The 11,483-nt window shown below is 44.1% G+C and overlaps 4 protein-coding genes across 6 annotated transcripts; 3 read left to right on the forward strand and 1 right to left on the reverse strand.

Annotated features, from left to right (window-relative positions):
• The first annotated feature begins 1,098 nt into the window (after nt 1–1,098).
• BCIN_05g02460 (hypothetical protein) lies at nt 1,099–2,779 on the forward strand. Its single transcript, XM_001560015.2, has 3 exons — nt 1,099–1,615; nt 1,703–1,941; nt 2,026–2,779. The coding sequence occupies exons 1-3, from the start codon at nt 1,319–1,321 to the stop codon at nt 2,510–2,512; spliced, it is 1,023 nt and encodes a 340-aa protein (XP_001560065.1). The 5' UTR covers nt 1,099–1,318; the 3' UTR covers nt 2,513–2,779.
• A 335-nt stretch (nt 2,780–3,114) lies between these two features.
• Nucleotides 3,115–7,764, reverse strand: BCIN_05g02470 (hypothetical protein). Of its 3 annotated transcripts, none has more exons than XM_024692905.1 (3): nt 7,198–7,764; nt 4,273–7,034; nt 3,115–4,218 (listed from the first exon to the last, which is right to left on the reverse strand). In XM_024692905.1, the coding sequence occupies exons 2-3, from the start codon at nt 6,703–6,705 to the stop codon at nt 3,772–3,774; spliced, it is 2,880 nt and encodes a 959-aa protein (XP_024548688.1). In that variant the 5' UTR covers nt 6,706–7,034; nt 7,198–7,764; the 3' UTR covers nt 3,115–3,771. The 3 variants fall into 3 exon arrangements, with proteins under 3 accessions (XP_024548688.1, XP_024548686.1, XP_024548687.1); XM_024692906.1 differs by having other exon boundaries at nt 4,273–7,133; XM_024692904.1 differs by having other exon boundaries at nt 7,152–7,764.
• A 1,131-nt stretch (nt 7,765–8,895) lies between these two features.
• On the forward strand, nt 8,896–9,532 carry BCIN_05g02480 (hypothetical protein). Its single transcript, XM_024692907.1, has 2 exons — nt 8,896–9,008; nt 9,088–9,532. The coding sequence occupies exons 1-2, from the start codon at nt 8,964–8,966 to the stop codon at nt 9,457–9,459; spliced, it is 417 nt and encodes a 138-aa protein (XP_024548689.1). The 5' UTR covers nt 8,896–8,963; the 3' UTR covers nt 9,460–9,532.
• Nucleotides 9,533–10,335: 803 nt separating this feature from the next.
• Bcmxr1 lies at nt 10,336–11,483 on the forward strand. The gene is made up of 2 exons (XM_001560013.2): nt 10,336–10,835; nt 10,890–11,483. Exons 1-2 carry the CDS (start codon nt 10,571–10,573, stop codon nt 11,240–11,242), a joined length of 618 nt encoding a protein of 205 aa, XP_001560063.1. The 5' UTR covers nt 10,336–10,570; the 3' UTR covers nt 11,243–11,483.

The following is an 11,483-nucleotide window of genomic DNA, read 5'->3' on the forward strand; positions in this document are numbered from 1 at the left end:
GAGAAATTCTTGTTTTCTGGGTACTTATGAATTCAAAACAACATTGTTAAATTACTGAAATAAATCAGAATGAAGTCTTCAAAGGCTTATTCGTTAGCTAGTTGGTGAGGTAGGATGTGTCCATAATCTTCACACTTCCAGATTCACCAGCATGATAATTTCAGATTCTACGAGCGAGTTAGCGGATCTTGGAAGTCAGGGAGGGAGAAAATTACCACTGTCGAGATTGTTATTTGTGATATGGAGAAGGTAGTGGGACTCAGAGATGTGTTTGAGGAAGAAGGGTTGGACTTCGTCCTCACCCACCGCGCGTACCACCATGCTAAATGTCAGCTTTTAATGTTTGAAGGCAGTTCAGTAGTCAATATAGTTTTGCCATTTCATACTATTTGAATGTTCTCATAGAGCTTGGGAATCGAAAGCCCCTGGTTGTCGGAGTAAAGTTTGCATTGTTACGAGCTCTGCGGGGCTCTCACTCCCCAAGACCTCAAAGAGGTATAATATAGCCATCAGAGTCATTAATTCCATGTTCATTCAACCGCATATAGATCCTTCGTATTCACCAAGTAGATAACAATGATGGTATATATCATCAACCGGGTCACAGCAGTTTGTGTTATGCGGCCAAGCCCAAGATAGCAGCTTGGATTTATGATAATACCCAGCAGTGAACAAAGTTCTTTTGTTGTGAATTTGTACCATCAAATGAGAGGAAATGATTCGACCTTGTTGTTGCAGCCAGAAATCTTAGATGAGAAAGAAAGGGCAGAGCTATTGTAGAGCATGATGAGCTAGACGGCAAGACTCTATTCCACTATAGCTTTAGACCAAAACCAAGGCTGCGAAGTAGCGTTCTTTTGGCACTGTACATCGGCAAAGGGTAGATGATATCTTGAGATATGCAGTCATACATTCTCCAAGTCTATGTTCCAAGACCAAGACCAAGCATTTCTCTCTAGAATGAAAAGACCACAATAAGTACTGAATACATAAACAACAACGTATATACGAGTACTCGTAGCTAGGTACATATTATAAGGTGGTTCTTTATTGTCTAATAAAGATGAATTGGTAGCGAGGTCAATGCGAAACGGCGTAGAACATTTAATTCCCCGTCCTCGCTTCCAGAGCTTTCTTTCTTTCTTTACTCATCCATCCATCCCTCTTTTCTCCGGCCCCAAACTCCGGAACGTCATAACCACCCTCACACCTAAATAACTTCGCCATCCATAAATAAAACAAAAACGGAAACAACCTCTTGATTCTACAACCATTTGCCATCCATTACAATCAATCCTGATCACAAAACATCACAATTATGGCCTTCACCATGCGCCAGCCATTCAAATTATCCAGTTCGCTGGCTATAGCTTCCAAAACCGCATTTAGATCCGCCCCCGCGCGAGCTTTTCATTCCAGCAAACCTACAGCCAGTTTTTTCACATCGCGCACCGCATCACCAGTCAGCACACTAGTAAAGGCTAGAAATGCAATCAAGGGCTCGAGAACTTATTTGCAGCAACCGGCGACTGTTGCGAATCCAAATGGAACGCTGATGCAGAAATTGTTGGTCGGTGGTGCAATGTTTGGAGGAACTTTGTTTGCGATCAATATGGTATGATTATCTTCGTACCTACTCTCTCTCCACATTCGCCAGCCTTTCTATCTTCACACAAGTAGAGAATGCTAACGACATCAACAGGTCTTCAACCGCGAAACCCGTGAAGATGGCGGAATGCCCGCATACGAACGCAGTTACCTAAACGATACCTTTATGCACACTGGAATGGGAATTGGAATCATCGGATTATCTGCACGCGCCATGTTCCAAAGTGGCTTTACTTACAGATTGATGGCGACTAATCCTTGGGTTGTTATGATCGGAGGTATGGCACTCAGTATTGGTACTATGATGGGCACTAGAGCTACAGATCCTAGCAAGTGAGTTTTGCCCCTCATTCGATATTGATATTCGGAATTATGCGATATGTATTTGGGCGGAGACGGAAAACTAATATGTAATAGCTATGTTCAAAAATACGCACTCTGGACTGGTTTCAACGTCACCCAAGCTGCATTCATCGCACCCCTCCTCTTCATGGCCCCTCCTGCTATCATCGCCCGCGCTGGTCTCTACACCGTCGCCATGATGGGTAGTATTTCCTTCGTCGGCGCAACCGCCAAGCAAGAAAAATATCTCTACCTCGGTGGGCCTCTCTTGGCTGGTGTCGCTCTTGTCGCTGTTTCCGGATTGGCTCCCATGGTTCTCCCAGCTACCGCGGTTAGAACACTGGCTTTTACCGAAAATATCTGGTTGTGGGGAGGCTTAGCTGTCTTTGGTGGCTTCACACTCTATGATGTACAGAAGATTTTGGCACATGCTAGAATGGCCGAGAGAGGAATGATGAGGAGAGATGCGGTCAACGAGAGTATTTCATTGGAGTTGGATTTCCTGAATATCTTCATTAGGATGGTACAGATTTTGATGATGCAACAAAACAGGAGGAAGTAGAGGAGAAAAGGAGTTGTACAGTATGAGAGGTTGGGACGGGGAGCGGAATAGAGAATGACACCGTAGGATTACATGGTAATGCAGATGGAGGTTGTCCTGCAAAAACAGCTCTCCTCTTCGAGATTGGATGATAGTTACGAAAGTCTGCGGACTTCTCTTCTATACACGCTTCTCCTCTCCTTTGGACACGCGCACTTGATGCGTTATACCAGTAACATGTATTAATAAAACCAAACAAATGTCAAAATAGTAAAATACCCATATCCAGTTAATTATTTATTCTCATTTTATCTATGAAAAAATTGAAGTGATTTGTCGGATTGATAACAAAGTGATTCGAATAGATATAGATCATTGATACTTACGTTATGTACCTAGCTGGTACCTCTACTCATCTATATATACATTACATATTCAAGGACTCAGCAGTCAGTCAGTCCCGACTACCTGCATGACAATCGCGTCTCTCTCCCTCTCCCTCTCCCTCTCCCTCTCTTCTTTGCAGGACCATACATTTATTACTATACATGTGCTCAAATCTATTCATCTCATACGCTCGTGTCATATCACATCATACATATCACAACATCGCATCATCCTATTGTCTCGTATCATATCATCCTATTTGCTCATATCATCCCAGCTCATCTCATCTAATTTCATATCGTATCATATATCATTTCAACTTATACAGCAAGACCAGATCAGACTCGATCATATCAGATATAAACCCCCTTATCCTCCCCCTTCTCAATCCTTCTCATTCCATCCCATCCCATCCCAACCTATCCCATCTTCCCCCACCATCCAACTCCGATTTCCACAACCTACGGTTTCCATTGCCGCAACGTTATACATACACCCATACACCCATACAAACATACATACGTACAAGAAACACAAAACACAAAAAAGCAGAAATCTAAAAACCGCGCCGATCCGTTCATTCATCGATACATACAAACATACAAAACAAACAAATGAACATGCACCACCACCGACCAAAAAAAGACCTCTGGATTTGTCCTGACAAGCGATTCATGTGGATAAACTGAATAAAACTCCGTCCATGCATGCAGATATGTCATATTCTCGAGAGTATGCATATAGAAATCGAAATCGATAAAAATCCCACTCTTTCCATTTCTCCATGTTCTGTATTGCCTTTCCACATCTCTTCATTCATTTCAAATGATTAAAGGCTCGCAAACTCGCCTCGTCAAATCCCAATGGTTAAAACCCTTTCTCGTCAATATCCATCATCGTAAACCAGCGCCCGGTCCGCTCCTCTTCTCAACCCAAAAGACCAAATCTCCTCTCGCTTTCCTTACACCTACGTTTCTAGGTATCACCGCCCCCCTCAAACCTCTCCTCCCTACAGTCTCCCTCCTCCCACTCTGACTCCATCTAGATTTCCATCTTTCGATTCCTCCTGCATCCAACCACCCCTTTAAGTTCTTACACTGACTAACGTCAAAGATCTCCAACTTACTACAACCTTCTACCACCGCCTCTACCCCTACCCCCGTAACTCTCACACATCCTCTTACAGAAAGTTCTTTGAGTTCGAGAAGGTGGAGTCCAATAGATCGAAGCGATGAATCTGAGACTGCCGAGCCGCAAAACGAGAGTTTGAGGGATTGGAGTTGGGGACAACCGAGACTTAGAACTTCGGTTGCTGTATCAGAGAGGGCGCAACAGAATGACTAGAAATGACTATTAGTGAAAATGTTTTAGGGGATCGCGAAAGCTTAACATACCAAATCTAGTTCCTTTAACCCCTTCGCCGCATTCGTCAAATAAACAATAGCATTATCCGTCAAATAAGTACAATCCGCCAAAATTAACTTTTCCAATTTTGCAAATTTATAAATGCTCCAATGTTGAAATCCGCTATCTGTAATCGTCGTACATCTCGTCAGATCAATACTCTGTAGCCTCTGGTGCGCATGAACAGCTAGATGCGCCATTGATCGATCCGTAACATGTTTACAATATGACAGAGTAAGACGTTTAAGCTTTGGGCATCCGACTACAGTCCCAACAGGTGGGACGAAAGTTGCTGCTTTTTGACGAAGAGAGGCTTGAGGGGCAATGGGTTCGGTTACAACCCAACCGACGATACGAGCCAGGAGATTATCGGATACCTTGCGGCAGTTGGAAAGGTCTATTTCTTCGAGCTCTTTAGCGCTATTGGCCATTTCCAAGACAGCATTAGCAGTCACATCCCAGGCTGACTTCATTCTCCAGATCTGGATATTGGGGCCACATTGGGAGTAAATTGCAGCAAATCCTTCGTCGGTTATATGAAAACAGTTGCTAATGTTGATGCTACGAGCACGACGGCCAACAAATGGACAGATGTTTTCGATTAATGCTTTGTTGGTCGTTTTGCGGTTGTAGAGTGATAGATCGAGATTTTGACAAACGTTTGGTGAGGAGCTTAGGAGAGTTGACCAATGGAGAGATACGAGGCGTAATCTCATCAGCTGATAGATGTCTAAATATGAGAAAATGTTGATCAAAATTGCATCTGGTAATATTCCCTGACTAAATTGACTTGGACGTCGCTCGAAAATCTTGGGCCTCTTTGGCCGAAAGGCTGATTCTGGGGGAGTGATTGCATGTGATAATTTTGCAGGTGTGGGTGTTTGAGATCTAGACCTGGTTCTTGGGCCAGAAGACCTATCATCTGGTGGTGGTGTCTCAGGAGCAGGCGGTGCCCACGAACCTCTTCGCGATCTCGCCCTCATATTGTCCATATCTACGCTGAGGAATGGATCTGGATCTATAGGTTCCATCACCCCACCATCCTCAACACGAATAGGTTTGTGGGGACTTGCAGGTTTCGAAGGGGTGAATGTAACTTGCGGCAATGTTTTCCTTCTTTGATGTTTAGGACGGCTGTTATTGATGGTTAAATCGTTGATAGTTGGAGAATCAGCATCACTCATTATGACATCTTCGTCTTCGGGTTTTCCGATTCGAGTTTTCGCTGTCAGCTCTACTTGTTTCCGTATATCTGGCGAACATCTTCTCCACAACTCCTCAAGAACTTCTCCGCCGATCATCAAACATTCTACAGAGGTGATTGATCGTACAGTAGCTGTTCTCCGGGGAGCCAAAGACAAACTGACAACTTCTCCAAAGTATTGCCCGGCTTTCAGTCTTGGTCTAATGTATGATCCATTTGTACCTTGAGGCGATAGTCCAGCGTGTCCGTTAGAACTTTCATGTATAACCTCTGCCTCACCTCTAACAATAAAATAAATTTCATTGCCAGTTGAACCTTGTACAATAATATCCGTAAACGGTGGGTATGCTTTCGGCGTGGCGCTCAACCCAAGAAAGTGAAGTATTTCTGGCGGTAAAGTTGAGAATAAGGGTAACTCCTTGAGGGTTTTCCTGACATTTACCAATCCACTGCCCAGCGCACTGCCCGCCGAAGGATCCTCAATTATGCCTGGACTTGGAGATTTTCGCTTCTTCTTATTGATGACGGCTCCTTTCTCAATGACACCTACCTCACCAGTAGAAACTTCCCCTGGCGCAGCTTCTCGTGCGATCTTTCCACCTCTGGAAACAAGCTCTGTGGAGACAAGTTTTGGGCCAAATCCGCCTTCCCTTCTTTTTTTATTCAAAATTGTCAATCGTTCCTGTGCCTCTTCCATAATTGCTTGTTCCATTTCAGGAAAGTTTGGAAGCTCAGCTCTCAAATCTTCCTTCTTCAACACCACCAGTAAGCACTTTGTTCTTGCTATAATTGTAGCCGTCCGGGGTACATCCATTAATATTCCAATCTCGCCAAAGAAAGCACCAGGCTTTAGTTCTGCGTATGTAGCTTCTCCATCTCGAGATGTGACCGCAACAGCGCCACGTACTAACCAGTACATGGCCTTTGCATCATCTCCTTCAGTCAATACATGATCGTGAGGCGAATGAACCTGAGGACGAAGATGTTTTCCGATAGCTGCAAGAAAGGAATCGGGAGCTGAAACGAAAAGAGGAAAGGAGCGAATTCGATCAACGAGGTCGAGTGGCATATCTGGAATTGTCGAAGCTGTGAGGGGAGAAGGTCGTACAGGCCGAGCGGGATTGGTTTCGATATTGAACGATCGGATCAAGGACAACGAGTCTGGAATAGCTGCGCCATTGGCCCTGAAGGAGCCAGCACCCCGTCGACTCCTACTCATGATGTCGTGTGTGTATTTAGCAAGCTACGATCTCGCAGAAGCTCATGTGGGTACCTTGCGGCCTAGTGGCCGTCCTGCATGTAGGTTTGCCAAAGTGGGCAATATCAAAATCGAGTATGAGAGATTACTTGGAGATATTATCGTTATGCAATTCGCAGGTTTACTGGCTTCGAACACCACACTCAAAGAGGCTTGGGGAATTCGTGGATTGTAGTTCAGGCTGTGAATGTTCTCGTGGAGGAATTGCGATATGTACAAGAGAGTAAATTCAAAATGAAAATTTCTTTGTCTGCAGATAATATAACGCGTAGCAGTATCGTCGGACAAGTCTGTGATGTATTTGGTCAGCTATGAGATACATGATCAACGGCATTGGATACCTATATGGAAGATACCCAAAATGCTGGGCGGGCGGACGGCACAAGATGCTAGAATAGATGGCTTACTATTGCTTTCCTAGGATCATATATCTGGAGGGGTAAGAAAAGTTACCTTTCTAAGATTCTTTCTTCAATGAAGCTGACAACGCACGAACAAGATGAGAGAGTAGAACATGAGGTAAGAAATAGAAACAATCTACAATCACGGTGAAGGAAAGACGAGATCAATAGGACTTTGAACGAAAGTATAATGCACGGAGCGCTCTATGATCGACGAGCTTTGAAATGGAAATGGAAATGTAGTGTGTATTTGGTTTGGCTCCTCCTAGCACTCAAAGACCCTTTAATCACCAATAACTGAGGGGGGAATTTCGATTCGACTGGAGAAATTAAGAGATGGGGATTTGGGACGCTCTCGTCTTTTTTCGTCCCCCTTTTCTCGCGAAGTGGCCTTGAGCAATGAGACGAGGATTACAATAGTGGGTGTATTGATGTATTGGTTTATTGGTGTGTGTATGTATGTATCAGAGTGTGGTTGGAATGAAGGGGCATGAATGATACTGGCACTTTTTTTTTCTTGATTGCTCTCTTTCGTCTTTTGGTGGGCTGCTACGCGCTATGACGATTTCAATTCGCTTCTTTTTTTCCCTCCAACCACTTTTGTTACCTAGGTCTTTCCGGGGGCGAGGGGGGGGGGGGTTACTAGACAGGCTCGTAGCGTAGAGAGAGAGTGATTGCGGCAGTAACGTATATCTATCGTCCATCGTGAAGCGACACAAGATTCTGTTGCTACGACGTCGATGCGTGATGCATTATGTATCATGTGTCTATATAGGTAGGCAAGAAGCAACGGATTCCCTGCAAACGAGACCAAGATGAACATATTCTCTGCTCGGAGAATTTTCAATCTTAATCGAACCTAAGGTTTACCTGGGTAGGTAGATAGGTAGTAAGTATCAGACAGTTGGTGTTAGATAGCAGGTAGACGGAGAGGCATCTATCTCTCAATCCTAGGTACCGGTAAATCTCTACGAACAAATGAAGGGGGAATCAAAATGTTCGGATATCGATATTGACGCTTCATCTCTACCTAGGTACTGGGCATTATTCTCCTATTCTGACCAGATCTGCTTACTAGATATTCCAGTAGTCATGGAGGTAATACCTGGTGCTGGTGTACCTTAGGTGCTAAGGGAGTAGGTCGTACACATAATCTTCGCCCCTTCGTATAAAAGCTTTCTTCATGAATCCTTTGGCCACTCAGACACACCTACCCCTTCGTTTTCTTTCTTCCCTTCCCACAATCAGTCAGTCAATCTTCAGCTCGGCCATTTTGTCATCACCCACCATCTCATCATCTCGTCATCTCATAGCTTTAAATCCATCCCACGGTGAGCATGCCCAAGAGATGCATTCAGGGGTCTTTTCATAAGCCTACCCAGGTATCCATGGCTTGTATAACCTTTAAGCTGTAAGCCGAAATCGCTTAACATGCATTTCTCTCCCAATTCAGATTGACTTGTTCCATCTCATCTTCTAGAAGCTTACAGTCGGCGGTTCTTCAGCCTTACATATCATGTACCATTCATTCATTGCTCCTGCCGAGGCATGCTAACGGGAATCCATAGAATCCTACCAGATGATACCAAATCCATTCATCTTTTCAAGGAACTTTTTATGCATATACCAGGCAAAATAGATCAGAGATGAAATGAAACAATATGATATGATACAATTTTTTTCACTTCTCTCACTTGCATATGTCGGATACTAGAGAGGTAATATTACATGACACCCACCGTCGCTAATAGGTGCTTCGGAGGAGACGGCGAGCTTTAAATAATCCATGCTGCATCAAATCACCTATTTTCGTTACGGATGCATTTTCAACCGAGCAGGTGCTTGATGGGTGCAACATCAGAAGTAAACTTTTCCCTTCATCCTCTTCTTATATCATCAGATATCAATCATAAGAACCGTTTTGACGTGATACTACTTTAAGATCATGTTCGCATGCGACGCGATGTGTAGCGTTCATCCCTCATTTCGCCCCCATCCAGCAGTTTCCCGATTTCCGGAAAAGGGGAACTTTAATCGTGTAAATCTATCTTGTTTCCTTCTGCAATCAAAGGTATCTACAGAAAATCCCCGTCTATCATGTCTCAAGAACCCTAGCGCGTACACAGGCAAAGATCTCTTCCACACGAAAAGAAATGTTTCAAGCACTCTCGTCAAGCGAACAGCCTGTATCTTGATTGGCCCACGCCTTGTCAAAAATGAAAAGATATTAAAGGGAGATCTGCAGGAACTCACAAGTGAAGTTCGATTCGGACCGTCCCTGATACAATGGAGATTATTATCTCATCAACGTTAACATCCGTTTCCGCGAACCTGCGTGCAGGACTCCAATCTATCGCTTCGTTTCATGTGCTTCGATATCTCTTCCATGAACTCTAATTTTCAGTCATACTACCGTAGTATTGTTTCACAACGTCAACAAAATGACCAAGCGGAAAGCTGCTGCTTAAGTGGAGTCAAGAGAGTTATTATAACCGTCGTAGCGAGATCGGAGTGAGGGAGTGAGGCATTGGGCATTTGAGATTTGGAATTCGGCATTGTGGCGCATCTATCTGTAAGACTTGAGGCGTGGAGTTAGAAACTTCCTCCTCCTCATCTATCTGTAAGACTTGAGGCATGGAGTTAGAAACTTCCTCCTCCTCTTCTTCCTCCTCCTCTTCCTCCTCGTCCTCCTCTTCCTCCTCCTCTTCGAAGCGATGTGTAGGTTCCCGAGAGCGAAACGTGGTGTCCACACTTCAAAATGCGGATCGACCATCTGTAGTTTGGTGGTACAATATCTTGACGTATGTGGCTAGAGATGCAGAGAGCTCTTTTGAGCTTTCATCCTTACCTAGTAGTTCTAGTCTGTTAGAGAGTGTAGAGCTTGTGCTCTTCCAGACATCTTTGATTCCTCATTTGAGGGTGTCGTGAATCGTGATCGCAATTCCCACGCTCCGTTAGATCTCACAGACACTTCATAGATAGAGTAGAGTCTCTTTGAAATCCGAATCCTATGGCGGCGGTCAACCATAACAGGAAGGTTGCCACACGATTTGGAATAATTGCGTGCTTGCACAAGCCATCAGCATGTGGAATCAATTGAACTTTTCAAGCTCTCCTATTGGACAAAGTCATGATTTGTCAGATGGATTGAAGCTTGGGCCAGCTTTTTCTCATTGTTCAACCCCTCCATGGACCATGACGACTTGATACAATTGCCACTTCAGATTTGCTTATATTGATACTTGTATCCTCAATTGTCTTTGCGCATACTTATACTACAAATCTGTATAAAACTCTCATACCGTTGAATCCAGATAACCCCCTCAAAAGCTATATTAAAGATCTTTGGCATTCTCAAATCCTACAATCTGCCTTCCCAACCTGTCTCTCTCAAACTTTTTCTCCTCCTCGTTTTTTTCACAATAATGGCAGCCATGCCCAATTTCCTCAACCGTCTCATTCGGCCCTTCACATCCTCCTCCTCCCTCTCCGTCACCCCCGTCGCATCACAAGTATCAGTCCCTGAATCCGCGCAAAAATGTACCATTGCCGCAGGCTGCTTTTGGGGCGTCGAACACATGTATCGCAAAGAATTTAGCGGAAAAGGCTTGTACGACGCGCGTGTAGGATATATTGGAGGCGATACCGAGAATCCTAATTACAGAGCCGTGTGTTCCGGTTCCACTGGACGTATGTTGTTTGTTCCTCTATCTTGAAGTAGTTTATACTAATACCCAATTTTAGACGCAGAAGCCCTCCAAATCCACTATGATCCCGCGCAAATAACCTACCGCCAGTTGATAACCTATTTTTACCGCATGCACGATCCTACTACTTCAAATCAACAAGGTCCAGACAGGGGCACTCAATATCGATCTGGAATCTTTTACCACAATGAAGAACAAGAAAAAGAAGCGCGGGAAATTACTAAGCAGGTCAATGAGAAATGGTGGAAAGGGGGTGTAGTCACAGAAATTTTGAAGGCAGGAGAGTGGTGGGATGCGGAAGCGTATCATCAGAAGTATCTGGATAATAATCCAGGTGGCTATGAATGCCCAAGTCATTTTGCGAGAAAATTTCCACCGTTGGAGGACTAGGTTGTGACGAACGAAAGGGTAGGGGATACAAAATGATAGATGGCGGAAAGACTGATAGTTTGCAGGAGGAATGTGGATTGAGTGTATTTTACTGAAAGATTTTAATTTCGCAAGGACATACATTTCGTAGTCGCAAGAATATCTACTTTTCAAAACGTCTGAAAATCTTTTAACAGAGCATGTTTCGGGATACTTGTTAAACGACTCAAAATAAACCGCAGCTCGCGTAAATCAAGGAGCA

This window comes from Botrytis cinerea, chromosome 5, assembly GCF_000143535.2.
Source record: "Botrytis cinerea B05.10 chromosome 5, complete sequence".
Taxonomy (NCBI): domain Eukaryota; kingdom Fungi; phylum Ascomycota; class Leotiomycetes; order Helotiales; family Sclerotiniaceae; genus Botrytis; species Botrytis cinerea.

Excerpts from the sequence above, each read along its gene's own strand:
- BCIN_05g02460 (XM_001560015.2), top strand. The coding sequence starts at position 1,319 with ATGGCCTTCACCATGCGCCAGCCATTCAAATTATCCAGTTCGCTGGCT. Across the intron at positions 1,616-1,702 it reads CTTTGTTTGCGATCAATATG|GTCTTCAACCGCGAAACCCG; the intron begins GTATGATTATCT and ends CGACATCAACAG. Across the intron at positions 1,942-2,025 it reads AGAGCTACAGATCCTAGCAA|CTATGTTCAAAAATACGCAC; the intron begins GTGAGTTTTGCC and ends AATATGTAATAG.
- BCIN_05g02470 (XM_024692905.1), bottom strand. The coding sequence starts at position 6,705 with ATGAGTAGGAGTCGACGGGGTGCTGGCTCCTTCAGGGCCAATGGCGCA. Across the intron at positions 4,219-4,272 it reads GGTTAAAGGAACTAGATTTG|TCATTCTGTTGCGCCCTCTC; the intron begins GTATGTTAAGCT and ends AGTCATTTCTAG.
- BCIN_05g02480 (XM_024692907.1), top strand. The coding sequence starts at position 8,964 with ATGCATTTTCAACCGAGCAGGTGCTTGATGGGTGCAACATCAGAA. Across the intron at positions 9,009-9,087 it reads TGATGGGTGCAACATCAGAA|ATCATGTTCGCATGCGACGC; the intron begins GTAAACTTTTCC and ends TACTACTTTAAG.
- Bcmxr1 (XM_001560013.2), top strand. The coding sequence starts at position 10,571 with ATGGCAGCCATGCCCAATTTCCTCAACCGTCTCATTCGGCCCTTCACA. Across the intron at positions 10,836-10,889 it reads GTGTTCCGGTTCCACTGGAC|ACGCAGAAGCCCTCCAAATC; the intron begins GTATGTTGTTTG and ends ACCCAATTTTAG.